At 40.6% G+C, this 27,636-nt stretch overlaps 1 protein-coding gene across 1 annotated transcript in view; it reads right to left on the bottom strand.

Moving 5' to 3' along the window:
* Positions 1–5,597: 5,597 nt before the first annotated feature.
* The window catches only part of nbas (NBAS subunit of NRZ tethering complex), a 181,506-nt gene continuing 159,467 nt past the window's right edge, over positions 5,598–27,636 (bottom strand). Inside the window, exons 51-53 of the mRNA XM_085383241.1 lie at positions 22,682–22,829; positions 19,042–19,176; positions 5,598–7,160 (exon numbers count right to left, since the gene is read on the bottom strand). Of these exons, the coding sequence (XP_085239367.1) occupies positions 6,885–7,160; positions 19,042–19,176; positions 22,682–22,829 (559 nt within the window). The 3' untranslated portion in view covers positions 5,598–6,884. The remainder of the gene's footprint in view (positions 7,161–19,041; positions 19,177–22,681; positions 22,830–27,636) is intronic.

Raw genomic sequence — 27,636 nt, 5'->3', positions numbered from 1 at the left:
GCATTGAATAAAAGCTTTACAAGTAAAGTTGAAGATTCCTTAAATACGGAGTTTCTGAATATGCTGATATTTCAAGTTAAAGGTATAGCTAGTACCAAAACTAGCACACTACATGACAATACTTATTTTTAGAGCTGTCAGTGTTAATCTCAGTAAGATGCAGTAATAACCGCATTAACGAGGCAAATCTCCGTTAGCGAGTTAGCGCGGATCGCCCTGTGCGAGGGGCTGCACAGGCGCATGGGGCGATCCACGTTAACTCGCTAATGGAGATTTGCCGCGTTAATGCGGTTATGGCATTAACGTCATTTTAACGAGATTAACGCTGACAGCACTACTTATTTTGTGTATTTGTTATTGACACTTTTTATAGATAACTGTATAGTACATCCCATATTTTGCTGAGAAATCAATGCAGCGATTTATTTAAATATGTGCAAACACAGTTGGAAATACAGCGTACAAGTCAATATTTTGTGTGACCACCTTTATTTTTCAGCACAGTCAGAACTCGCTGAACAGCTTTCATGTCATTTTTTTTAAGCAGACTTCGGGAATAGTTCTCCAGGCTTCTTGAAGGACATTCAAAGCTCTTCTTTGGATGTCGGCTGCCTTTTGTTCCATTCTCTGTCAAGATGATCCCACACTGCTTCGGTAATGTTGGGCTCTGGGGAGGCCAATCCATGATTGATAACTGTCATGCTGAAAAACGAAGCCATGTTTTCTGGCATCAAAATAAATAGATACTTTTGTTTACTAATCAGTTTTAACAAGTTCTGCAATACTAAAGTCATCCACAGATGTCTGCAGACACTCACTGTTGCACCTCTGATGACCTCATCTGTACATTTGGATGATAATTTGAAAACTTTTAAGGACACGCTGGAAACCATTTCAAGATATGCCACATTTTTGGCTAATACCTCTTTGAAAATCACTTTGTTGGTGCAAAAACCAAATTATATGCCTCTCAAACTTTATGTTTTAGCTGTTATGTTTTATAGACTCAGAAAAGAGAAACAGGAACAAATTGCATATTTTTTGTGAGAGGCTGCTAGTACCAAAGCACCTAAAGATTAATTTAAAATGGGCTTGTCAAGATGTGCTTACACAACACCAGTTCATCACTTGAGTTAGGGGACTTTTTTACCCTTGAATGATTTGTAGATCAGTGGCTTAACAAATAAACACATTGCTTTTGATGGCTCAAGACTTTTGCACGGTACTGTCGTTTAATGTTTGAGTATGAAACACATTTTACTGTTATATAAAAATTTATATAATGTAGATTTCGTTTTTTTTATCTTTGCTATTCTGTTTTACTAAAGCCAATGTGCTGTGAATCTTGCAGTAATATCTTCAGCAGGACCTTCTCCTACTTACTCTTCTTTCTCTCTTCAGTCGTCATTTTTGACCTTCGGTCATTTCCCATCCCCCCTGCCTATTTGACCTCCCACTTCATACCTTTTCTTTTATTCTTTATAGTCAATACTACAGCCTTTACTTCTTTTTTTAAAGCTGTCTTGCACCTACAGTATCTGCTAGAAGCGTTTTGTCTGTATGCATGTATTTTAGTGTACTACAAATATAGACAAATAGTCACTCTGTGGAGGGCAAGGTTGCGGGTCAAAGGCAGTGTGAATGAAAACTAGAAAAAGCAAAAGGAAACAAACGTAGCCTTGGAGGGTGAATGATTTCCCAAGATTCAGTCTGTTGTCAAGGTAGGGGGGATTGTGCGGGATTTCCTGGAATACAATATTTTTAGTCTCTTTCTCTCCTTTCATGTTTGCGCTTCTCTTCTCTCACACTGCAGTCTCTACAAAGGGCTCGAAGATGCAAGTTAAATTCTTTTGTTTCAAACAGATACCCTCACTTCAGCAGGAGAGAGTGCTTGCAAGATCCAGTCTCATTCAGCTTCCCCCTGAGGGGACACAAATTCCTTTTTCTCCTCCGCCCCGCTCTCTCACCTTCTGGATGGATTGCGATGATGGCTCGCACCACCTGCACCAAGAGCTTTGTCTGACAGATACAGAAAAAGGATGCTGACACTTGACAGGTTGCAGCACTGTGTTTACTAAACCTCAGCAGTGGGGGAGGTAGACCTTAACATCATTTCCCAGGGTTTCTTGCAGTCTACACAATCACAAGTACAAACAGAGTGAAAAACAGGGGGTTTTTTTTACTTCTTGGGGACAAACAATGTTACCAAAAAAAAAGGTGAGGAGTTCATACAAACAGCCAGTCAAGTTGGATGTAACTGAAACCATTTGGCTTTTTCACCATTAATCTAAATGGATCCAGTCATTAACGTAACAGCAGGCTATCAGCAGTGAAACTCAATGTCATGAGTAAAGGAACATCTCGCACACAGACACGTGCCCATTTTCGTGGCACATCTCTGAGTGCATGTTAAGCACTAATCTATATGAATTAGATACGTGTTAGTAAAGAGGTGTGACTTGAATGCTAAACCGCGATGAAAGTCAATAAACGTGAAATAATAATTCAGGTAATTATGGGAGATGGTGCGAGCTGAAAGGGGGGCTTTAAGACTGTCAGGGCCCGGTTAATTTTTTGCGTGGCGTTATCGGCATCAGCTTTTCAGCACAATGACAGTTTTACAAGGTGGTTTTAATTTCTAAAATAGATTCACAGGGTGTTAGCGCTCGTAATGAAAGAAGACTAAAAGCTGGAGCTGGGAAAACACACAAATATACTTGGGACACATTCCTGCATAACTTAACTTGACTGATCAAAAAAAATCTGGAAAAAAAACTGAAACGTGTCTTCACAGCTTAATCCCACTGGGATATCATCTGTCAGCTCATTAGCCTTAACGATCACACTGCATCTGTACACTGTCCAAGCATGTTTAACCCTAGCTGGTTTGAATACATCTTGAGTAGCACAGTGTGATGACTAACCTCGCACAAGCATGGAACGCAGACACTCCTTGACAGCAGCTATGTCTATAAACGTCATAGTGTAAAGTTGGGTGGATGAGGTTTGTCCAGAGTTCCAGCTTCTGTAAGTTGTTACCTCTGGATTGACAGCTGAGGGGGTGGATCCCGTTTTAACGAAAGTGTTCTTTAACAAAGGGATCACACTCCTCAGTATCCCTGGTAAAGCCGATGCCAGGGAACTACCTGTTAGTCCTTGGATTCAGGAGAAACAATGAGGATTTTGTCCTCGTCATGGAACCGGTCCAGAGTTCCACAGGCAGGACATTTGAGTGCATCCATCCATCAAAGTGTCATTTGGGTGGTGCCTTACAAAAATGCGGTATTCTGACCTTCTTGTTGTGAGTACTGATGGCTGTGTTCGCCCAGTGCAGTGTATTTTATATAAACCTCACACAAGTGGCGACACTTTGTTAAAAGCTAAAGGTTTGCTTCAGATCGTGTTGATTTGATCAACGCGATGACCTCAGGATTTAACAGTCCACGCTGATTACAGCAGGGCTTCGTGTAATTGTGTTAGTTGAGCACAAAGAGCTGATTTCACGTTGGCCAGGACCAAAAGCAGGCCACTGCTGCAGCTCAAGGGTATGAATAAACCTGGGTCAGTTACCGTCTGAGACCAATTGAATTCAATATGTAAGGCTGACAGAATTTGCAAAGGAATGAGTACCTGTGTGTAGGAGTAGAAAAGTAGGAGTGGAATGCTGTAAGTGCGAACCATTAATCTCTACAGTATTATTTCATCTCATACTCTAATGCTGACATTTCCTTAAAAGCAAGCCTAAAAAAAACACAGAAAAAAACCCTCATAACTTTGTGTCTGCTGGTATTTTCACAAGACACGTAACTGACACAAGGATTTCCTATATTCTCCTCCACAGGTGGGAGATTCATAACTCCTTTGTTTGATATATAGACCATCCACCCGCAACTGGCCCATCTCTTATGAATGGGCTTGATATACAGCAGTATTGCTGTCAGGGTAAATACCTCCAAGCAACAGACCTTTATTCAATTTCTAACCTGTCAGAAATACAAGCTGCTCTACTCCGGCAGCTACTTTAAATGTTGCATGCCAAAGTGAATTACTTTCACAATATGAAATCATATATATTCTTATTTTTCGCTAGCCTAAAAGTATTTTGCAAACAACAGAAGGGGTTAGGCGGGTAAATACCACTGTGCACTCATGGAGCAGAAAGATAAGGGGATCGCAAACAAAAACTATTATTGAACCACGGGGGAATTTCAGGTAATTAACTTTTAAGTCTTTGGAGGCAGCAGAAAAAGAAGAGTCTTTACAGAAAAGCTATGCAGAAATCATTGTGAAGTTTATTCATTAAATTAAAGGATTAAGTACAGCTGGAGAAAGTTAACGAGCAAATATGGAAACATGATCGGCTTATTACTGCCTGAACAGATATAAAATGCATCTCGAAGTCACCGAAGCCACAATTCCATACGGTAGCCATCAAGAGCAGTCACTGCTGGTTTTCAACATCTGGATAATTAGCTAAGGCACGATGCAGGCATGAGTACAGTGTTTTTAAAGCCCCTGTCAAGATGGGTTTTAAATATGAAGTCAATTAAACAATTTCTCCCAATAAGCCTCTTATCCTGAAGAACATGGTGCAAACCAAACAGAGATTTTAGAGATTTAATGCTTTTTTTTGGGTGCTCTTCTGTTTTTGTCGTCACAGTCCACTGCGATTAAGTCACACAGTTCCAATGCGTTAAATGCTTTCCAATACAAATGTTTTCTTTTGCTTATGTAACTTTCTGAATGTTGCATATTTAGTCATGTACATTTAATGGTGTCCTGTCCTGTTTCCATTATAGTATGAAAAACTTATAGGTAAAAAAGCAAAATAACTAAGAAATTGCCTATCGATGAAGCACTGTACAAAAATCGAGAGCTAAATGACATTTCTGTATGCTTGCAAGGAGCCAGATTTACAACGGTGAGTTGCTAGAGCCATCTGTAAAACATGGTGGAGGCTCTGCCATGGTTTGGAGCTGTATTTTAACCAGTGGTGTTAGGGATCTTGCCAAAACGTGCACGAAAAGTGCAATCAGATTTTGATCCACCACATAATACCATCTGGAAAGCATCTGTTTGGCATTGGTTTCATTTTTTTTAAGGATGAAAAGAATCCCAAACACACTGCCAGTGCAGTAAATGCACACGTCGATTGAAAGACAGTGCAACATCATCTAGATCATCTAGACAGAGAATGGAACAAAAGGCAGAAACATCCAAAGAAGAGCTTTCAATGTCCTTTAAGAAGCCTGGAGAACCATTTCTGAAGTCTACTTAAAGAAATGACAAAAAAAACCTGTCTAAAACAGAGTTCAGGCTGTGTTGAAGAATAAAGGTGGTTTAACTGAATATTAGTATTATTGTATGAACTATTTTTTTTGCCTTATATACTGTATTCAGTATTTCTGTAAAAGACAGAACCTATTTCCTTTTTCTTTTAGCAAATTATAAAGAAATGAGGGGTGGCTCAAGACTTGTGCACGCTACTGTAAATCTATGAAGATAAAAACAAACAAACAAACAAACAATGCAACTAGAATCATGTCATTTTGACTCCAATGTTGCAACTTTCCTATTTGATTATTTTCCAAGTAGACCCAGTGGGGGTTTTTTTGTCCTGGCATAACACAATGATACATGATTAAAAGGACATGCATATGAAGAGAAACAATCAGTATCCAAACCCTGTATTCATTAAAGTGATTTTCTGTGCGAGGGAGAAAGTTCATTTGCTGCTCTGGGGACCTGCAGCGAGCACCGCTCTTTTGGTTTAATTTGGAAGGCAGCCTAAAAATAAAAATCATACTTCCAATGCTTTGACAGAAAATAAATTAATAAATAAACCAGGGGTTTGGATTTCATTTTCTAAATCTTTGCCCTGCAAATCACTCCTCAAAATGCTGTAATTATGATGCAAATGTTTTGAATGCATTCATTATATGAGGCGGATACAATCTTAAAGCCCATTCAATTAAAAAGAGAACTAAAAATACTGATAAGAAACGTTACCCATCTGTGCACTCTTCCACCATGAATAAAGAAACACAATACAATAAAAAATGAAAATAATACAATCGCTCCTTTTCATCAGTTTTCTTTATTTCGGTTCTAAAAGGTGGGACAAAATAGAGCCGCATTTTACGCTTTTATTTATTCAAATGAAACAAAGCAACCTAACAACATCAACGCACACACACACACACACACACACACACACACGTGCGTGCACGTTTATTCCTCATCATTATAAGCTTTACATAACTTCACTGGTGTGTGTCATATATAGTATTTGTGCATCCGTACACTCAGCACGGGGGCAGCTGCGGGGCTAATTTGTTTAGAAGGAATTTATTAGACATTATTAGGGGGAAAACAATGGAGCAGAGGCAGGGTGTTTAACGATGGGACGTTAAAGAGGCAAACCTGTCACGGAACAATAGGCTAATATCCACCCACTGCTACCCACTGCTCAATTACTTTATCACACAATAGGACACGGCGCACACACAAATAAATCCGAGCAGCCGTTGCATTCTGTGATTAGGCCTCGGTCTCAACGTTCATCCATGACTGAGTGACAGCAGAGGTTGTTTCTGTGTGTGAAAGATCGTCTTTCTAATTGAGCAGATGTTTCAGGATTAAAGGTATCCTCTCTTATACCTTCACAGATGACAGCGCTATTGAAATGTCTTCTGTTGATGAACCTCAAACCTGATTAGAGAACTACCGGTAAATGTAGAGGTATTGACTGCTTTTAGTTTTGCTTCTTCAGATCTCGTTCCAATCTAATTGCAGTCCTTTTTCAGCATCTTCCTACTCTTTCCCTAAGGCTAGGTTACGACAGCGCTCTGTGGCTGCGGTCCAAACTGTCTCCCCGTCTCCTTTCACAGCCACTTCTCGAGAACAGCCAAGGCGGAGTTGAAGGTGAACTGGGCCGAGTGGGTTCCGCGGTGAGCCAGCAACAGGGAACCTGCCTCAGGCCCGTGGCCCGCCGCCATCAGCTCAGCGGCGGCTTTCTCCACATCCCAACCGCCCTCCTGCTGGTGCGACAGCATGTGGGAGCTTAGCAGGGGGTACAGGGCTGAGGAGACGCAGCCTACCAGGAGCCCAGCATCTAGGAGCAAGGAAAGGAGCTCTTCATCACAGGAGGAAGCCGTCTCCTGGAGGAAGAAGAAAAGGGGAGGAGAACGTGTAAACACACATGTGGGGATAGAATCAAGAGAAACTAAGTTTCCTTTTAAACTGTGATCCTGTTTTTTTTTTTATCCCTGAAAAGAACACGTGTCAAGATAAACAGCCAAAAATTTTGAATGAATGTATCCAATTTCTCTTCCAGGTATCAACCCTAAACATCTACTGGCTGACTGAAGACTGAAAGCAGCTGGTGGAGTTGAATTTGTACCATCCACTGCGTTTTGCAGCTCAATGCAGCCGCGGCAGCAGGAACCTTTGAATGATGTATGATTACAATGTTACACTTTCAGTGTCAGGTCACATCCTGTGTTGACCCGCGGCTGACCGCCATTTTTCTCGCATGTGCTTTCGATCACACACAGCTTCTCGCAACCACCAATCCACCCACACACACACACACACAACTCTTTTTCCTCTCTTTTTCCTTTTATTTGCAGCTTCTCGCTTACTAAAAGTGTTTAGAGCATATGCTCATAGAGTCATAAACAGACCTTTATATAATATTTTAATCCCATCATCCACCTGGTTACATCAATGAATTACATGCAAATTCAAACAGCTAAATGCCGTTAGGGCAGCTAAGAGTGGTTTACAGGCCATGCAGAAGCCAGGCTGAGTGCTGGGGTTGAGAGGGCCGTCTCTCCATGACTCAGCCCCTCTCCTCTGCACCCTCTCACCTGTTTGCTAACTCTATTATTAAGATTGCACTTCCTCAACTTTACACGCTTGTGTGCATGCACACGCAGACAACAGCGTGTCCTTGTTGGGGTATTTTTGGAGCTGAGGCAGATCAATTATAAATGTGGAGCCCATGTCTTCTCTAGTGTAGCGGAGAAGGTGAGCAGAGCCAAAACTCGATCTTTTTCCCCTGCATGGACAATTCCTCCTTTAAACACACACACAAAGAGCCTTTAAGAGGATCACTTGGCTCATGTGATGATAAGCATTAGTTATTCAGCTGCTGTCTCTTACAATGACATTGTCTCCTAGGGGGAGATTACTGATATTTTGAACTTAAAGTAATTTTTACTTCGTGCTAATGTTAGAAGGTCTGGGAAGGAACATCAGTATAGTGGATTTAATGCATTTTCCATTTAATGCGTTTTAAACCCTGCCAGGTCATTATTGCCCTGTTGCCAAAGGATGAGAGAGAGTCGGCATGTGACTAGTGTGACGTGCATGACTACTAATTTAATTTCTAGGCCTTCTATTGAGAGACAAGACCAGATGAATCATGACAAGCTGGGGAAAGGAAAGATGACAGACTGAGAAATTTTTGAACCTAGAACAGAGGTGGATGAGGAGGTCATCTGTGTATAATGAGAATCAAGGAGGAAAAAACTACAAGAGAGACAGCGGGGGTTAGGAGTGTGGAAAATGTATGATGAAGAGAGCTTGGGGGGGGGGGGGGGGGGGGGGGGGGGGGGCATAGAGATAGAGGAGAATGGCTGACATGCACTGAGAGAGTCAGATACATACATTTTTAAATCCACCGACTGTTTTCAGGGGCTGAATGCACACCAGAACTGAGGAGAAGCACTTCAAAAACACCTTCACACTTCAGCTTTATTTTTCATTTTGCAACCTCAACAGAGACTCTGAACAAATGTTCTACATGGGATTTCTGGAGCTTTGTGGAAGATCAATGTCACGAATGATGACTTTTTTTTTAAATTTACATGCAAAAGAGCAACTGATTCTTATTCTTCAGAAGTGTGAGTAGGAAAAAAAAGTGTCATTTATATAAATGTGTGCAATTTGGCACTGAAGAACAAGTGGTTATGGTAACACTACACTGAAGAAAGGATTTCTTGAGATGTGAAAACGCATAGACAGTGTGTCAATAAAGTCAGACAAGGCAAGAAACACAAGGTGAGATGATGAAACAGGCTGCAAACAAGACAAATGTTTAGCCAGATTGCAAAAATGCCTTTATTTGGAAGAAAAAGTTGCATGTTGGAGTATTTTCTTCCAAATAAGCTTGACTCAATTTTTTTTAAATCAGTTTTTCTACTGTTACTGTACTTCATCTATTCATGTGGGGAATACTTATTGAATCTTAGATTAACCTCCAAAGACCCAAACTCTTTCATGGCAAGCATTTTTAATTTCTCTTTGCTATTTTTTTTTTGTTTGTTTCTGAGAAAAATGAGATCCACATACATACAGAAGTTCAAACTGAGCATCAGAATTAGGAAGAAAGGTGATTTTCTTGGTACACTTTGGGCCCTTGGTACCAAGTAAACACCATTTAAATGAGCACTGTTCAAATGCCACAGCCTTCCTGTCCAAGTGTTGTTGCTGACCATGTCCATCCCTTTAAGCTCAAATCATCTCAGCTGGTTTCTTTAACATGACCATGAGTTCGCTGTGCTCAAAAGGCCTCCACAATCACCGTCAGATCTCTATCGAATAAGTTGGGATGTGGTGAAATGGGAGAGTGACATCATGGATGTGCATACCAACATCTGTGAGGAAAGTGTTCAGCACCTTGTTAAATCTATATCGTCAAGAATTAATGCAGTACTGAAGGAAAATGTGGTCCACCCCAGCACTAGCAAGGTTTATGTAATTAATCGTCCGGTGAGATGTATTTGATAAGGATTTTTATCTGATTATGATCATTACAATTAATCCTGAGCAGGTTATGCCAACCAGTATATTTTTGACCAATGAAAACCCAATCTATCAGCCTCATTGTGGTGGTATGAAAAAAAGTCAGGGGCTCATAAACCCGCGATAAGTCTGCAGGCGTCATCTTCTGCAGCTCTGTAGTGCCTTTTGATGTTCTAAGTGCAATTAACCTCAGATTTGATCTGATTGGACCTTAAAGCCTGTTAATCACTGAAATAACCTGCTGGAGCCTGGCTGTAATGAGAGCTCACGCCTATAGCAAATGCAATGATGATAACGTGTGGCTAAAATAAGCTATACACCTTATCAGCTATGACTGATATGTAGCACACTATCAACTACTGGGGAGTGTGAAACAAAAGCGCCAGAGTTGCGGAAGCTCTAAATATCATACCTGCAGAGGAGACTAGATTAGCATTACAACACACAAATTAATTATCAGATGCAGTTGGTTGTGGCTGCATGAGATGTGTACGAATTTAGAGGACAATGATCTAGCCCCGCTCCTGTGCACGGTGACCAGTGTAGGGACAGAAATATGCAAATATTGTAAACACGCGCACAAACACTGAATCTAATAAATAAACACAAAAAAATCATGTTTTCCTCTGCATTTCCTGGTTATGGGAGTTGTGCAAGGAAAAAGAAAGCGAGTACATCAGTCGAGCACAGGCCTGGTCCTCCATGCAGAATCACACACTCTCACTCACTCACTCTCTCTCTCTCTCTCTCTCTCTTTCTCTCTCACACACACACACACACACACACACACCCCCACCCCTCCCAGGCTATTACTGTTTGACAGTGTCAAGAGAGACAGCAGATTTGAGTCTTAGAGTCAGTTGGATTGTTGGATTGACAGTTGAGCTGGAAATAGATGTGAAGAAGCACCTGAGAGATGGAGGGATGGAGGGGAATCTTGATATCAAAGTGGAGCAGATAACGGCATATCCTTTTTTTTTTTACTGCACAAACATCTGTGTCACATTCAAGTGCTTATCCCTACTGTAAAAAAGCTGCAGATAATAAAAACCAATCAATACTTTAAATCTTTCTATCCTTCTTATACATTATACCGTATACACTGTGTTGTTTTACATATTCAAAGCATCTGGTCTCCATCCAATCATCTGTCCAAGAGTGAGGAACAGCACTGTTCGCTCAAACCTTTCCAAATATTTTTTTTTCCCACCAATGCAGCTGCATCTATTTTCCAACTGCAGCTCGTGGGATTTCAGGATCTCATTCAGGGACACTTTGGCAGTGTGAATGCTTGCCACAACATCTGTTTAAACTCAGATCCTTCATGTGAAAGGCAATTACAACATCATCCTTTGACTCAGCTCCACAGCTAGCCATCTGCTGCAACTCTGACAAACCTGTATATGTGACTATATACTGCCTCTTTCCCTCTCCCTTTCCTCCCTCATCATCCTTTCTCCTCTCTCTCACCGAGTTCTTGAGTTCCCCCTGCAGTCTGTCCAGGTCTTGTCTTAATAAACAGATCAGTGTGAATAGGATCTGATTGTGCAGGGAATACATCCATCATGCCTTTCTTTCTGTATCACAGGTCAACAGCTCGGAGAACATGAAAACCTGTCCTGAGGTGGATCTATTTTTGTTCATAGGGGTGTAGCTGTGTTGCATCTATATCAGGTTAAAGACCCGTCTTCGAGGGTTCAAACAACACCCAGTCTCTCTCTTCGGAGATGCGTAAACAAGAGGCATCTTCTGTCTCCTGTGAGTGTGCTCGCACCCGCAGCTGGTGTGCACTCTGAGTGAGTGAACAAACACTCAGAGTGACAAGAGAACTGACACATTGAGCTGCAGCCATCAGATGTCCAACCCCCCTCTTGCTCTTATTACCTTCTCATTTCTTGCTGTCTCGCGCCGTCAAAGACGAAAGGGAAAAAAAAGGTAGTCTTTTCCTGGCTTGTTCCGAGAGGCCACTGAACGTTACCTGATTAGTTTGGTCAGTGTTTTAAACTCTTGTTTGCCTTTCTTACCCTGCATGTCTCTCATTTCTTGTATACGTCCTTCTCAGCTCTTTCTCACTGAGCTAAACCCAGCTGAGAGCTTAATTGGAATTACTGAACACGTACAATGCCTAATACATAATGCATGGCCCCAGCCTTCTTTTATCATTTAAATCATAAAGCTTCTTTGGAATGCCAGACAACACACAACTATCTCCTTTCCTCTTCTTCTTCTCCAGGCTCTGTTTCCTATCCCTCCATCCAAGCTGTCCCCAGGCTTTAGCGGTGCACCAAACTGAGTGTGCGCACACACAAATGACACCAAACAGTTCTTGCTTGCAGCACAACATGATTGAAAGTGACAGAAGAAGAGGCTTTAAAGCCAAAAAAATAAAAATAAAAGTGGGCTCTGACGCATACGAGGAGACAAACACACACACACACACACACACACACGGTGAGGAAGTTCAGGGATCAACGCAGTGAGCTGCAAGCAAACAGAGCTAGATTAATAGGTTCAATGTGGTACAAAAAGCTGTAAACAAGCCCACTTAAACAAGCAATTAGACACATAATCACTCAATCAAACACAAGCACACATGCCCCTTTTGTCCTCACTACACTGGGCAGATGGACAAGGTGCATCCAACTCTTTCAACGGGATTTTGAGTTCTTTCTAACTGATTAAAAACATACACAAGGGAGCACAAGTTCGAATTAAAACTGTTAATAAATTCAAAAAAGAAAAGATAGAAAGATGAAGCACTACCACTAAAACTGGCCCATCATTGGGTGGTAAACACAAGTAAACCCACAAACCACTGTAGCAGTGCATTACACAGCATGTTTATCTAGCTAGCTATCTAGTTTAGGCTATGTCATCTTTTCTTTGATTCTGTGAATATTTTCACAGAATCATTTTGGCAAGACTGGATCAGCGTTTGGGGAGCCACTCCTGTGATTGGCTGTTTTTCTGTCAGGCTTTGGAAGGCACTCTGGCTACTGGAAAATTTCACATGGGAACCAAACGGGTCACTTGTGGCTAATGTGGCTACTCTAAAGTGGTTCAGTAGCCTCACAATGGCTACGATTTTCTAATCCAACTGAAAGCATGAGCAAAAATTCAGAAAACAGCCCCAAAGCTCAGAGACACCACTAAAGTGCTTGGTTTGTTCAACCAACAGCCTATTTATCCTAACTATCAGAATTATTGTACATTTTCCTTTTGAGACTCAAACCAACAGAAACTACATGACTATGCAAAAGTCTTGAGTCTTTATATTTTGCATCCAATGAGACAGTTTTACAGTGGTAAAATAGGTCCCGAGAGATTCTGAAGGTCTTCCAAAGTTTTTCTTTGGACATTGGCTACTTTTTCACTACTATACCTGTACCTAGTACCTGACCATTCTCACAAGAATGTTTTTTGGTTTGTCAAGTCATCTAACTCACCTAAGAATCACTCAAACAAAGCAGGAATCTATGAAACAAGGGATGAACCAGTGTTGTGTCTATACCTAACAAACACATGACAATTTTTAAATGCCTTTTCATAATGGAAGAAATTTGATCTACAATTGTCTTGATGCATTCTCAATCATCCAGGAAAGTAAATCTCCAAACGTTGATTCTGTTCATCTGGACGTAGCGTTTTGTGGGAGAAACGTTTCGTCACTCATCCAAGTGACTTCTTCAGTCTCAGCTGACTGCAGGTTTCCCCAGTCTTATAAACAGTATGTTTGCATAATGCCTGAAACCAGCCCACTGAAGGAACGATGGGCTGGGAGGTCAGTTCCTTAAACATAATTATGCAAATTCTCATGACCATTGATCAACAACCACTGACCAAAACCCACTGAAAGGCCATGAGTACCATTCGCAGAGAGTTGGGGAATGGCTGCAATCACAGCATTGTAAGATGGCGAAAGGTGTACCCTACTGTTTGGATCACGTCGGTTTAACAACTTAACTTTCCAGCATGACAATGTTCCCAAACATACTACCACTGCCGATACAAACTCTGTTTTTGCCTTATATACTATATTTCCATGTATGTTTGTATCCATTTCCCATTTCGTATCAAAATATAATAAAATGATGGGTGACTATTGCACAGTACTGTAGATCTACGCAGAAATACACAACTTTTTTTTCCATTTCAGAAAAATATCATAGCCATCAAAAGCAAATTTAGTTTTACATGGTTCTCTTTTTGAAACCAGTCATCTGCAGACAACAACTTTATCAATTCACTGAGCCACAGACAGCCGCGGTTCAAAACAACCTGCTATTGCCACTTCAGATGGAAAATGTTATGGTTTTTGGCTAAAGACCCGCAGTTTCGAGGCTATTGAATATGCCATTGTCGTCACTGTGACTCGAACATGTGCCACACAGAAAATGTAAGCCTTGTAGAATCATGGAAAAGCCTGGACAAAAAACATAAGCTGCTGAAAAGGCACAAGGACTGCTGCAGCACTGAGAGGAATCTGTATAAGTGTGTGTGTGTGTGTGTGTGTGTGTGTTTACAGACAGAACGGAGAACTCGCATTAGTCAGGCTTGTGTTAACTCCTGACTCCCTCCTCCCAACTCCATACATCTTCAAGAGGAGGAGAGAAATGGACAATATGGAAGAGAGTACAGCTGAAGACTTGTGTGTCGACACTTTGAACAGTGTGAAAGCAGAGAATTAAACGCCTCCACTGTATTTTTCGGCATCAAGAATACATTCCCTTCTCCATAACCTGCTCTCTACTTCTTTGTCTCCTTTTCAAATAATCTGCACTACTCCCACTCCTTTCCTCCATTCTTTAGTTCTCCAACGCCCACTGTGGTCTCCTCCTGCAGAGCTCAGCATACCCATTTACTCACCTACCACACAGCAGCAACGCAAGACACAGGAAAAGTGAAGGAAAATCTGCACATATACATATATCTCACTGTGGATGAATCAGTTACTGTTTTGAATTCGCTTCCTAGGTCAAGTGATTTCTCTTAATTACATTTTCTTAATTAAACTCTAAATTAATTTCTTTTTCTTAATGATAACCTCAGGGACCTTCAGCTGTGGCAAAAAAGTTTTGATGGTAAAACAATGTAAACAATGATTTATACTAGATACAAAGCTATTTGCCAGGAGAAAACTGTAGGCAGTGCTTTAAGATAAAGTCTGCCAATCACTCAGAGTGGCATATGCAAACAAATGTATAGTTCACTGTGACCAAAAAGCAACCTCGGGCTAGTTATTTAAACGAGAACTATAATAAAACTCACAGCAGCAGCACCTTGTCTAGTATGATGGAGTGAAACAAAGCGTGGCTAAACACAAAATCTCAATGAAATGCAAACCAAAAGTAACTGAACAGTAACTGCAGTCAATTAACAGGCTGTTGACTCAGTGAATTTTCTGATTGATCAAAATCAATTATTTCTGTTCCTCCTGAGATACTGATCTGCTAACAGCAGCTGCACAGTAACTCCTGATAAGTTCTGGCTATTTGTAGAGCTGCTAAAATAGAAACAGTATGTGTAAGCCATCACGTTTAGAAGTGGATCAACATGAACTTTACAAGGTGTGGTCAAAAATTTCCTTGAGTCCAAGAACCATCACCAGTTCAATTTTAACCAACGTCCCCTTCGAGTTCTTGTGCATGAACAGCTTCCTCTGTTGCTGCAGTGTTTTTGGATTGATCCCTGTGTGCATCTGCAATTTCCAGCTTCCTTGTGGACCTCAGGCTTGTGCAGAAGGCAAACATCACCTTATGAGCTGACCCAACTTTCATTTTGAGAATCATCATTGCCGACATGCAGACTTTACTTTTTTTTCCCCCCAAACTTTGCAGGTGTTGTAATTTCTCCCACAGGCTCAGAGTGTCGATGCAGAGTTGCTCTGCAATATCCTGAAGTGTAAAGGGAGGACGTCCGCTGGAGACGGCCAGTGCCAACATTCAATCTTGCACTTGCTAACAATCAAATTAAATGAAAAAGCTCACGCTGTGGTAACTAACCATGTGGACAGTTTACAATTTAACCCTGCTGTGCTTCAGCTCCAGTAATATATATTTTCCGGTCGCTATGAATTATTCACAAACCTAATAAATGTTATTGGAACTTCTTGGCATTAAACAAGCAAGCATTTAAAAACTGTTAACAGCATGTTACAAGGATAATGTAGATTACAAAGATAATTCCTTCTGAAGGCCCAAGTTGCATTTTTACAAGTAACTTTTCAGATGTTTTAAAAAGATACACCAAAACCAAAATGTTGAATATTTTGCTGTATAGCTGGATATTTTAAACCCTTGGCAGATCAAAAGCAAATCTATCTGCATGGATAGAAACTATTTGCAGTACTTTATGTGAGATTTTTCTCCCCATTAAACTAAGGAAACACTTCATGCTCAGAAAGTTTTGAATTTGCAAATAATTTAAGCTTTACAGTGATTCACTTAGTTAAATCAGTAGTTTCTGAATGGATTGGTACTTATGTAGTGCTTTTCTACACAACTTGAGCACTAAAAGCGCCCTGTACTACATGTCTCATTTATACAAGCACGTTATTCTAAGCCTAAGTGCTTTTTAGCTCAAATCACACACACCCACACACACACACACACACCCACACACACACACACACACACACACACACACACAAATGCACAAGTATTTTGCCCAAGACTGCCTCAACATTAAGATTCAAACCACTGACCTTCTGATTAATGTACAGCCTCCACTTCCTTAACCTCATGACAGCTAGCACTGACCAGTTGAGAATAAACATTTTTTCCTTACAACTGCTGGTCGTATCACGTCCAATATGGTGGGCAGCTCTCAGCGTGTGCACGATGTCACACGAGAGCTTAAGTTCGTTTATTCAATTACTGTAACCTAATGGAAATTATGAGTTTCGAGTTAAGATTTTAAATACAGTCAATGAGGAGCGCTGGTACTGAATCAGACTGAGTGTTTCATTATGCCCAAAGCCTAAACATACTAGACTTGCACACAACGTCCTTTTTGCAAAATTCTGTTTTTTGCAATAGCATTTGTGTGAACACAACCTTCAAAGCAAGTTTAAGTAATCAGAAGCAATGCACTTGAAAACATGTAGAAATCAAAACAAGTCCTACATACACACACACACACAGAAATACTCACACACTTGAAGGGATGCACAAAGGCACTAGGCACATGCAGACAATGAGCAGCGAGCAGCGTGGAGCCAACACACTATCAGATGTATTAGATGTAAGATAATTTTTCTGTGTCTGTGATGATGTTATCTCTAGATGAACACTGTTCTGTGCCGCTCCGAACATGCCCCCGTTCATTCAGCTTTTACTTGGCAGACGTAAGATTATTTCTCAAAGCAGCGACACGCCACCAGTCTTCCTCCATTCATATATCCCTTCTCTAACTCTACCTGATTTATCTTTTCTGTCTTTCCCGCGTGCTATCTACTGTAGCCCGGGTCCCTTTTCAACGTTACAATTTATACATTTGCTGTCCTTGTAATTTCCATTCTCATCCCATTTCTCTGTCTCGACACCCGTTCCTGCTCCATTTGACTTTCTCTTCCCACATCTAAATCACAAATCCTTTCTCTCACCACTTCCAGCAACCCTAACTTTCCTCAGTTCCGCTGTCTTATTCACTGAGGTTTAAGAGCAGGTGTTCCAATATAGCAGCTTGATCGTTTGATTTAATGGAGGCTCTGTCAGTTAATAGTGTGGCTTTCTCTTATCTGATCCAGGAACAAAGAGAAGGTCTGCTGGGTCTGAGAAGCCCACTTTGTGACAATTGCTTATCTGATTGAAGAAACAGTGGAGAGCGACCTGCGCAGTCTTGAACGATTATGCTCTTATCTGACGGTGGCCTCCCAAAACTAGAGGACAAGTTGGCAAGTAGAGAAATTGGGTTTGTAAGGATGTTGAAATTATTTAGCAGAACTTAATTTAAACTGTGGGAAAGAGGATGTTCAGACAACAGACCAGACCTTTTTCCATTATCTTCTTTTCAGCATGCAGTGTCTCTGGATTCTCAGTCAGTCACACTTTTTTGGTCAAAAGGCAAACCTTAAGGCTCCAAAAACACAATGGGTAACACTAGTTTTTTTTCTAAAGCGCAAGCCATAAAGGTTAATAAACAAATAATTCATATTACGCATTAACCTAATTTGATATTTAGATGCCTTTTTTAAGCCATTTATTAGGCAGACAGGGCTAAGACAGTTTGAGCTCTTCACCATTACTACACACTGAAAACTTTTGGGTTTTAACCTTTTAAAACCTAAACCATGAAATAACTGCCAGAAATCTTTAATTTTTTGATATTGGAGTGTTTGTTGAATGTAGAGGAATTTCTTTCATTTATGTATTATTCATATTATTTTATTGTATAATGCTTTGGTGCCACTGGGTTTAAGCATGTCTCAATGTCACACACCTTATTCATGCCATTGAACAGCCGGGTGATTGTATCTCAGGAAGTTTGGGGGAAGCATTCACACACAAAGAACCCAGGGTGGGGGGAAGTGCCTTTTGTCTCTTCAACCAATGTAAGACATTGCAAGGGAGTATGAACTTTCTTTGGGGGAAGACCAAAGGTGTGAAAACAGCTGTGTACAGCCTTTTGTTCCTGTAGGAAGTATTTAAACCCAGGGCCATGCCAGGAGAGACTGATCGACTGCCCCAGCGATGGCTTCTCTCACCAAGCTTGGGTTTTTGTTCTTGTTTTGATTAAAAGATGTTAGCGATCGCTCACCGTTTGTCTGCAGGCTTTATTGAATGGAAACTTCCACAACATTGAACCTTTAGACAAAATATATATGAAAATATATCAAACTTTAATCTGCATATATGAGTTTTAATTTGTATCACATTCGCTACATTAGCCATATTTTTGCAATTTAGTCATTGAAAATGTGTCATGCAAATTATATCATTTTTTGAGGGTAAAAAAAAGTCACACTGATTATGTAGAAGTCTCAAAACCACATGCATCAATTATGATATGCTTGGCTTTAAAGGGTTAACAGTTGATTAAAAAGAAGAAAAGAAATCTGGAACACCTCCTTGAGCTCCAGGAAGCCGTGAAGCACTTTTTCTTTTTACATTTTACAATTTTAAAGGATAAGTGACAACAAAAATGTCACCAGCCAATCTGCAGTTCATAAAGCAAACTCCTTTGTGTCTCCATTTGAACACAAACTCTCCAGACTATTACAATGACACTTACTGTGCTCATGCCGTTGATCTGATCAAGAGTCAGCTGAAGCAGTTGCTCGTCACCGCTTTCAGACATCAGTTTCAGTGCCGGCTGCAGGAGGCTTGGCTGATTTTGGAGCAGCAGGGTAGCTATGTGTCTAATACACTGAAAAAAAGAGAGAGAGAGACAGATTTGGGAGGGGGTAAGATGAATTGATAAATGTGCAAATGAATGGATGAAAGGCAGAGGGTGAACGACAAAAGCGAAGGCAGAGATGAGAATAGCACAAGGCAATCAGGGGACAGAGTCAAAATGAGGAAGGGAGAAGAAAAGAGGGAAGCAGAAACAGAGAGAACAGTGAAGGTTAATCGATGTGCATATAATGTAGAGGCACCTAATACTTTTAAAAAGGTTTACACACAAACATATGCACACGCCAGACACACAGTCCCATCCAGTAATGTACGGATATCACAATGCAATCTGACTCCCCCATGCTCTGCCGGTTTCATTCCAGCAGATTCAAATTAAAGCTGCTCAGAACAGAGTAAAAGGCCTCCCCCACCTCCCACCCCCCCATCCCACACTAATATTAGACAGGCTGGCAGACACTAGCCTATTCACACTGAATAGCATTAGTGCTAAACTAATATCACAGTCAGCTGGCCCTAGACATACAGAATGGCATTTGGCTTAGCAGTTGCATGGTGCTCAGCAGGGCATGAATAGCATTAGGAGCTGTTAGATATCAATGGGAGGCTAGTGCATATAGTACACTGCAGAGAGCACTGAGCTGATGCTAACACATTGCTGTGGGTTACATACTTAATACCTTTAGCCTCCTGTATTTAGATATTGGTTAAAATGATGGCACTGCAGCGTGTTTCTACTGAGCGTGAACAAGCTAAATATAATAATGGTGACAAAAGATGAACTGATGTTTAGGAGCCATACTAATTTTAAAATAGTAAGTGATGAAAACAAAGATCATGCACCTTTCAGAGTCCCATGTTAGTGCTTATCTTCTATCACTGGAATACTTTTACATATAAATTAAACACAACAGCACATGAAGTAATGTAGGAGCATAAAGTGGAATACAAATGCCCATACAACCCAGAGCACTATGAATTGTAAATAAACAACAACAAAACAGCTTCATGAAATAATTGGCAAACACTTAAAACCCAAAACGTAAAAATATAACAAAGACGACACGTCAAATGTTAAAAACCTGAACACACAACTAAAAAAAAAAAATTGATTCATGTTGAATTTGATGCCAGAAATATGTTTTAAAAAAACTATGGATAACAGTCAATTGGAAAACTTGTGTACTGCTTAAGTAAATAATTAGATAAATCCATTTTAAAAAGACAGGGCAGAGGCGCTCACGACTAATTAGGTTAATTAGAAACAAGTAAGTGACGCGACTGAGTATAAAAAACATCCCACACACATTCAAATCTTTGAGATTTAAAGATGTGGAGGAGTTACCTACTCTGTGAAAGAAAAAAAATACAAATAATTTAAAAATAATTAGAATAATAATTCTTGAAAATAGCTTGATAGTGCTATTACTGAAGGTGCTGTACACATTGTGATTAAAAGATTCAGAGAATCCAGAGAAATCTCTGTACCCAAAGGCTGAAAACCAATTATGAAACCGATATTTTGGGCCCCTCGGGCAGCACTGCACTAAAAACAGATTCTGTAATGGAAATCACTGCTTGGGGTCACAAACTCTTTTTAAAACCAGTGAACACAGTTTATCAGTTTACCACAAGTGCAAAAATAAACCTGCATCCTCTGGACTGAAACAGAGAACGGCTGGTTTTGTATCTGGCAGTTCAAAAGATGGTAATGGGGTTCATTAGTGCTTATGGTATGGCTAACTTTAATATCTGTGAAGGCACCATTAAAGTCTCATCCTACTGACCCTCTGGGTCCATGCGTGCCCCAGAGGGATAGTTTTTGTTAAACCTTATAGGTGGGTCCAAGTTTTTGACTTTTGCCACTCAATTTGTTCCTAATGACGCCACACCATTGTTTTCCATTTGTCCTTTGATAAGTGCTTTTTAAAAATGTTAAGGAGTGAGAGTGGGATTGACAGACAGATTGGTCTCGGCAGTGATAAGGACACTGTTGTGGTGAAGAGGGAGCAGAGCGTGAAAGCGAAGCCGTCGATTTACTGGTCGATCTACGCTCCTACCCTCACCCTACGGTTTGTCGGGAGCTCTGTGTATTGACTAAAAGAATAAAATGACAGATACAAGTGGCAGAAATGAGTTTACTGTGAAGCGTGTTCGTGCTCAGCCCTGGAGACAGGGCAAGGAGCATTGGAGGAGCTACTCCTACACATCAAAAGGAGTCAGCTGAGGTGGTTTGGGTATCTGACCAAGATGCCTCCTGGGCGCCTCCCAGGTGAGATCTTTTGAACATGTATAGAAAACTGCGGGGTAAACTCGGGACACGCTGCCTGGATCTGTGTTTACTTCAGTTATTTTCTGTGGGGTTCAAAATTACCCTGATTGGTTTCATCATATTTGAGTATGGGTTTTCTGGTTTTCTTTGTTTCTTTTTATTTATTATTTCTGTCTGTTTTGTGCTTTTTACACAGAAACTACCACATGTAATTGATTGGTAATAACTTTGAAATTGACACATTATTACGTTCTTGTTTCTTCCTTGTTACCCTGCTATTACCACTTTATTACCAAGCTCTATTTCGACATTGTTACGCCCAGTTTTGGGGCCCTTATTATCCAATTACATACATTTCAGGGTAATATTACTCAACTGTAACCACTGTTACTACCATATATTACTTGGATATTACATGGTTATTACTTTGGTAATTGTATAATAATAACTTACCATGCTACAAGCTTGTTTCCCACTTATTACACTACTATTACCCCTTTATTATTGAGCTTTAATAGAAAGTGCTACCAATAATAATTACATAATTGATATTGCTTTGCAATTATATTTGCTTCTTGCAGTAAATTATTCTTAAGGTTACAGCAATTAGTCTGTGTATGTGAAATACGTCAGTAGGAGGGTTGATGTTGCTGTACCGTCTACATATACTGCCTTTCAGATGTTCTTGCTTGTTTCAGCAAGACACTCCCATACATACTTCTGCAGCTGTGAATTCAAAAAGCCGCAAGTGCTGAAATGGCCTGTCTGCAATCCAGGTCTTTCAAGCACTGACAACATTTGGCACACTTTGAAGCTGAATAAAAATAATATGACAAAAGAAGCCTGATCTGTTAAGAAGAGAACTCCCACAGCAAGCAAGAATGGGAGGAAAAAAGTTCACTTTCAACACTACAATAGTATCCTCAGTTTCCAAATGCTTTTTATGTGTTATTAAAAGAAAAGATGATGCAACGCAGTGGTAAACATGCCCTTGTTTAACTGGAGCGAAAGGTGTTGCTGGCATTAAATAAAAAATGAATTTTCTTTTGCTGTTATTTTCATTTTATGCAGAGGTACAGGTGAGTAAGAGGACTCTTATGCAGTACTTTGGTGAATGTATTTCCATATCAATTTAATTTTCCTGAAATAAATAAAGATTTACTGCTTTAACACACTTTCAAGTTTACTGCAACAAAGAAAAGGCTAGACGTTCACAAACAAAAAATACAGAGTATTATCTGATTACCTGCACAGGGAGCTTGTGTTTGCTGTTATAGAGAGATCTCACCATGGTGACAACCTGCTGACCCAGGTCTGTTTTGACCTCTGATCCCTTGCAGCGGGTCAGTAAGGCTGAGGTTAGCACCACCCAGGGGTTATGCTCTGACTCTGCCCTGCAGACAAGAGAGAAACAAAGACTTACAAATGTGTGCCTGTGTGTAGAGTTGTGTTGAGCTTCTTTGTCCTCTCTGATTGACATAAAGAGGAAATGCACTGGTAAACAGTACACAGGGAAAACAGCTGCCTTTGATGGTGTCTTTATGTCAAGAAAAGTTGGAAAAGAACAAAAGTGCAACATGTAAAATTACTCTAGTGCTTTTCATCCATTCCTATGTACATACCCCCATGTGACCAAATGGTAATACTGTGAGACAGCAACTGGCAGATGATCACTGCGTATACACCAAAGTGTACAAAAATGCGCAAAAATAACAGCATCAACTTCCATTCAAATCTCAGGCTGTTAAGAAAGCAGAGAAGGTGATCAAGAAGCCTAAAGTTAAACAAATTCATTCCAACACTAACATCTAAGTACATATTCTCGTGCAATTAATATTAAACACCTGCACGCTATATTTTCCCTCACCTCTGTGTTAATGCCAGTGACAGGCATCACACTATTTACACAATCTTTCATTAGCTCTTAAGACCTTTGCTAGCACCTCTAGAGCACATGCGCGCCCTCAGCCAAAGCCGGCAAACACCGGTGTAACCTTCATGGATCTTTATCAATACACGGGGGCATGGAAGACGAAAATCAAAAACCATGGAACAACTCATTATCGGTTTAAATATGCCACGACTGATGCATTGACCCTGTTGAAGTAATTAATTTTATTACTATTACCCTTAGCATGGCACAGAGTCATATTAGTGCCTCTGTAACTGCCAACAGTTATTAATTTTAGTGGCTGCGGAGGTTGTAGTCTAATGCAAAACCAAAGCCTCATTATATCTGCATCAGGCTACACGAGGGGAATCAAAGCACATTTCTGAGTCCTGGTGAGGTTGTAAATATTAATACAATGTATGGAGAAAAATAAATAAATTTTGAACTTGTTAGAAAAGTAGAGGCACTTCGAGTGCTTCGAAAATACATGTTGACACGCCAGTGCTGCTGGAAGTTGTGTATGTGATTAAAATGACAAGCAGTGCATTAAATATTGAGGGGAGAGCAAAGGAAGAGGAGATCATGAGGAATCTGATATGAATATGCGCTTTGTATCAAATGATAATGTTTTGCATTCGGACCGATCTTTGGTCGTATGATGGGAAGCAGAAACTCTAGAGTCAGATTAGGAGGTTAAGCATTTTCTTAAGTAGGCTTGTGAGTGTGTGAGCATCTCTGCAAAAGAACCGAGTGTCAGCGAACGATGGAAAGGCCCGTCAAAATAAAGAGACAGAGCGCGATAAAGAGACAGCAGGGAGAACAGCAGGGCTCCTGTGTCTGTCTGTTAGCTGAAGAGGCAGCTCTCCATCCCACTTCCGGGGTGTCTTGTCCAGACGAGCTGCTTCACCTTTGGATGATACGGCCATGGGAACAAACAGAATCCGCTTGTGCTGCTGGCACGCTACTGCTTTCTGTACTTTTCCAGGGGACAGGAAGGTACTGCTGCATGCGACTTTTTGAGCATCTGTGTGCTCGCCAAATCTGTCAAAGGGTGCAGTGTGAGTCACAGCCAGCCTCCATTCGTGCTTTGAATCATGACTCAGTTTATGTGGACAGACTAAAGGAGAAGCTTTTCAGATGCAACACTCAGTATGGCTCCCAAAACAGCCTCTTATGGTCTCACTGAAGCAAATCCTCATACTGGCACGCACACGCACACGCACACACACACACACACACAATGGCACACTTCCATCCCGACCAGGATTAAGTGCTGAGTCAGACAAGTAGTTAAGGTTAACCATGTGTTCTGCACAGAGATAAAGTCCTCATGCAGTCAGCATCTAAAATGAGGCGTTTGAAGGTTAAGCTATTCTGAGTTTTGTGTTCCAAATTATGAGCTCCACGTGTAGCCATCACTGCACCAAAAAGAAAGAAAGAACAAAATATGCAGAGCAGATGTGGCTCTGAGCAGAATTTCGGGCTTGGAGTAAGTACATTACAGCGCAGTTGCTGTTTATTCATGTTGTAGCAAATTAACAAAGTATGGATGCCAAAACAAATGAGAAAAAACAAAAAGACATATGTACAGGCTGATTTTACGCTCACATTTGAATGTACAAGACAGATGCAACAAGACAACAGATAAAACAGTCTGTGGTTAAAACAAATGATTATAGCTGACTGTCACAGAGGTCCGACTGTAGCTATCAGGCTCACAAAAGCAGTGGAGTTTCATTGGAAATTGGGGTGACCTTGAAGCAGCAGAGTTGAACAAACCCCTAATCTCTTCTAGTGCTTCTCTACTGAATATGTATATATGTGTGTGTGTGTGTGTGTGTGTGTGTGTGTGTGTGTGTGTGTGTGTGTGTGTGTGTGTGTGTGTGTGTGTGTGTGTGTGTGTGTTGGCTTTTTACATCAGTCTCAACACATCTAATGACATCCCTGGTGTCCATTATGAATGGACTGTTGAATAATGTTTTTCATTTTGTCCATTAAATTGCCAATAGCTAAAAAAAAAATATGTTCTTCTGGTGGAAACTGTTTTCATCTCCCACAACCAACTTTATCCTCTTTTGTACTTTATGGACACCATGAGCTTGAAGATGACTCAAACTGACAGACAAAAGAGTCCAGATGAAAAATAAAATAAAAATCTATTCTTCACCAGTTTGTATCTACAGTAATTGCCTATTTCCACAGTCAGATCTTTCCAAGAGACTCAGAAGCTTTACCTGCTTTTCAGCAGATGAAACTACTGTGGAGTCAAAGTTTGCTGTACTGGAAGACAGCTGCTGATCAAACACTGTACAGCTCCATTTATATAAAACCGAAGTCAACAGGCGCACTACGAGAATGAGAGGTGGATAATGCTTACTGCCTTCTTTAGAAAAAGAGATATTTAAAAAGGAACGCACGTGTTAACACGCTGTTAACCTGCCGCTTGTTTTTAACGCGACTGAGCATAAACAGATAATCATCAAACATCTGAATTAATTCACTGGATCCATTCAATCTTGAACAACAATGGGCTTACGTGCCTAATTTCCACAGTCCTCCAGCTGTGGTGGAAATGAAAGCTTTTACTCTTATTTCGCTGAAACATTTGTCATAACTGGGGTTATGACACTTCCCAAGTTTAAACTGAAGACTGACCATATCGTAGCGTGCGTGATACCGGTATAAATTTTTTGTGTAATTAAATAGTTTCATATTAAAATATTAATGATATAGCTTCGCCGTGCGAGCACAACAACAAGATAAGCATGTTTAAGAGTGAGAGCCGTGTCAGCCTCCAATGATGATTTAGTAAAAAGGGAGCTACTTCAACAACCTCTAAAGTAGAATGCTTAGGCAACACTTGTACAATATGCAAGAAAACTGCTCGCTTTACAGCTAAAAACATCAAGTTCGTTTTACTAGTTGAGGCAAAAACAAACTGTTGGGTACAACCAGGTTATGAAGGCACGTGAAGCATTAATACTAGCAGCCCAGAAGTCAAAAATGGACCAAGCTGAGTATCGCTGGAGCACGTGTTAGCTGCATTTTATATGATAGAAGGAGCAAATGCTGAATGGAAATGACTGATGTCGTTACATGGAGAAAATGAGGGCTATAAACTGTCATGGCTGACGAGGCAAGCTGTGTGGAGGTGAGGTAAGGACCCAAATGCAGGCCGAGGTTGTGATGAGAGCGAGCTGAGTGGAGAACACAACAGGAGCGGAGATGACATATGCAGAAACTAAGGAAACTCTAAACTGGGAAAACTAATGAAACTGAACTGAAACCTGAATGCACAGAAGGAGAAACTCACAGAGGTTACACAGGGAGACAACACAGAGAGACTTGGGGGAGACAACACAGACGAAGCAGCAGCAAGCAGAAGAAAACACAGGGCTTATATACACAGTGGAGTAATCAGGGAATAGGAGACAGGAGGGAAACACAGCTGGGAGAAATCAGGGCTAACGAGACTAGGGAAGCAAAGCCAGACACATTCACATAAGACAAGGACCTTCAAAGTAAAACAGGAAATATAACAGGTATGCACAGACACGAGCTTAACACTAAGACATCAGACATGGCAACAGGGAGGAAACACGGAGACGTGGGACCAGGGCAGGCACAGTCACACAGAACAGAAGGAGCTCAAAATACAAAAACTGAGAAAAAGAATTACTAGAACAGAACCAAAAATATTAACAGTGACAACCCTAAATACCAAATAATCAAGAAATGAAATGAAACAGCTACAAAACACTGGGTCACTCACCCAGGACCATGACATAAACAACCTGTATAAAAGCTCTATCCAAGATAAAGCATCCTGGTTACTTTACTTATTTTTACTTTTAAACTAAAGTATTAAGCATGCTACTTATGCGCTTACATTTGTCACTGTATATAAGGCTGTGTCACTAATGTGATACTATAATCCTGCTGCTACTCTTACTGGCACCTTGAGTCAATAGATTTAATTCAATTCAATTCAATTTTATTTATATAGCGCCAAATCACAACATAAGTCGTCTCAAGGCGCTTCATAGATACAGAGAAAAACCCAACAATCATATGACCCCCTATGAGCAAGCACTTTGGCGACAGTGGGAAGGAAAAACTCCCTTTTAACAGGAAGAAACCTCCGGCAGAACCAGGCTCAGGGAGGGGCAGCCATCTGCTGCGACCGGTTGGGGTGAGAGAAGGAAGACAGGATAAAAGACATGCTGTGGAAGAGAGACAGAGGTTAATAACAGATATGATTCAATGCAGAGAGGTCTATTAACTCATAGTGAGTGAGAAAGGTGACTGGA

This window comes from Rhamphochromis longiceps, linkage group LG15 (assembly GCF_057381845.1).
Source record: "Rhamphochromis longiceps isolate RC_006_pf linkage group LG15, R_longiceps_female_GT1.1, whole genome shotgun sequence".
NCBI lineage: Eukaryota > Metazoa > Chordata > Actinopteri > Cichliformes > Cichlidae > Rhamphochromis > Rhamphochromis longiceps.
Note: the sequence above shows the minus strand (reverse complement) of the source record. Positions and strands in the feature narration are given on the sequence as shown.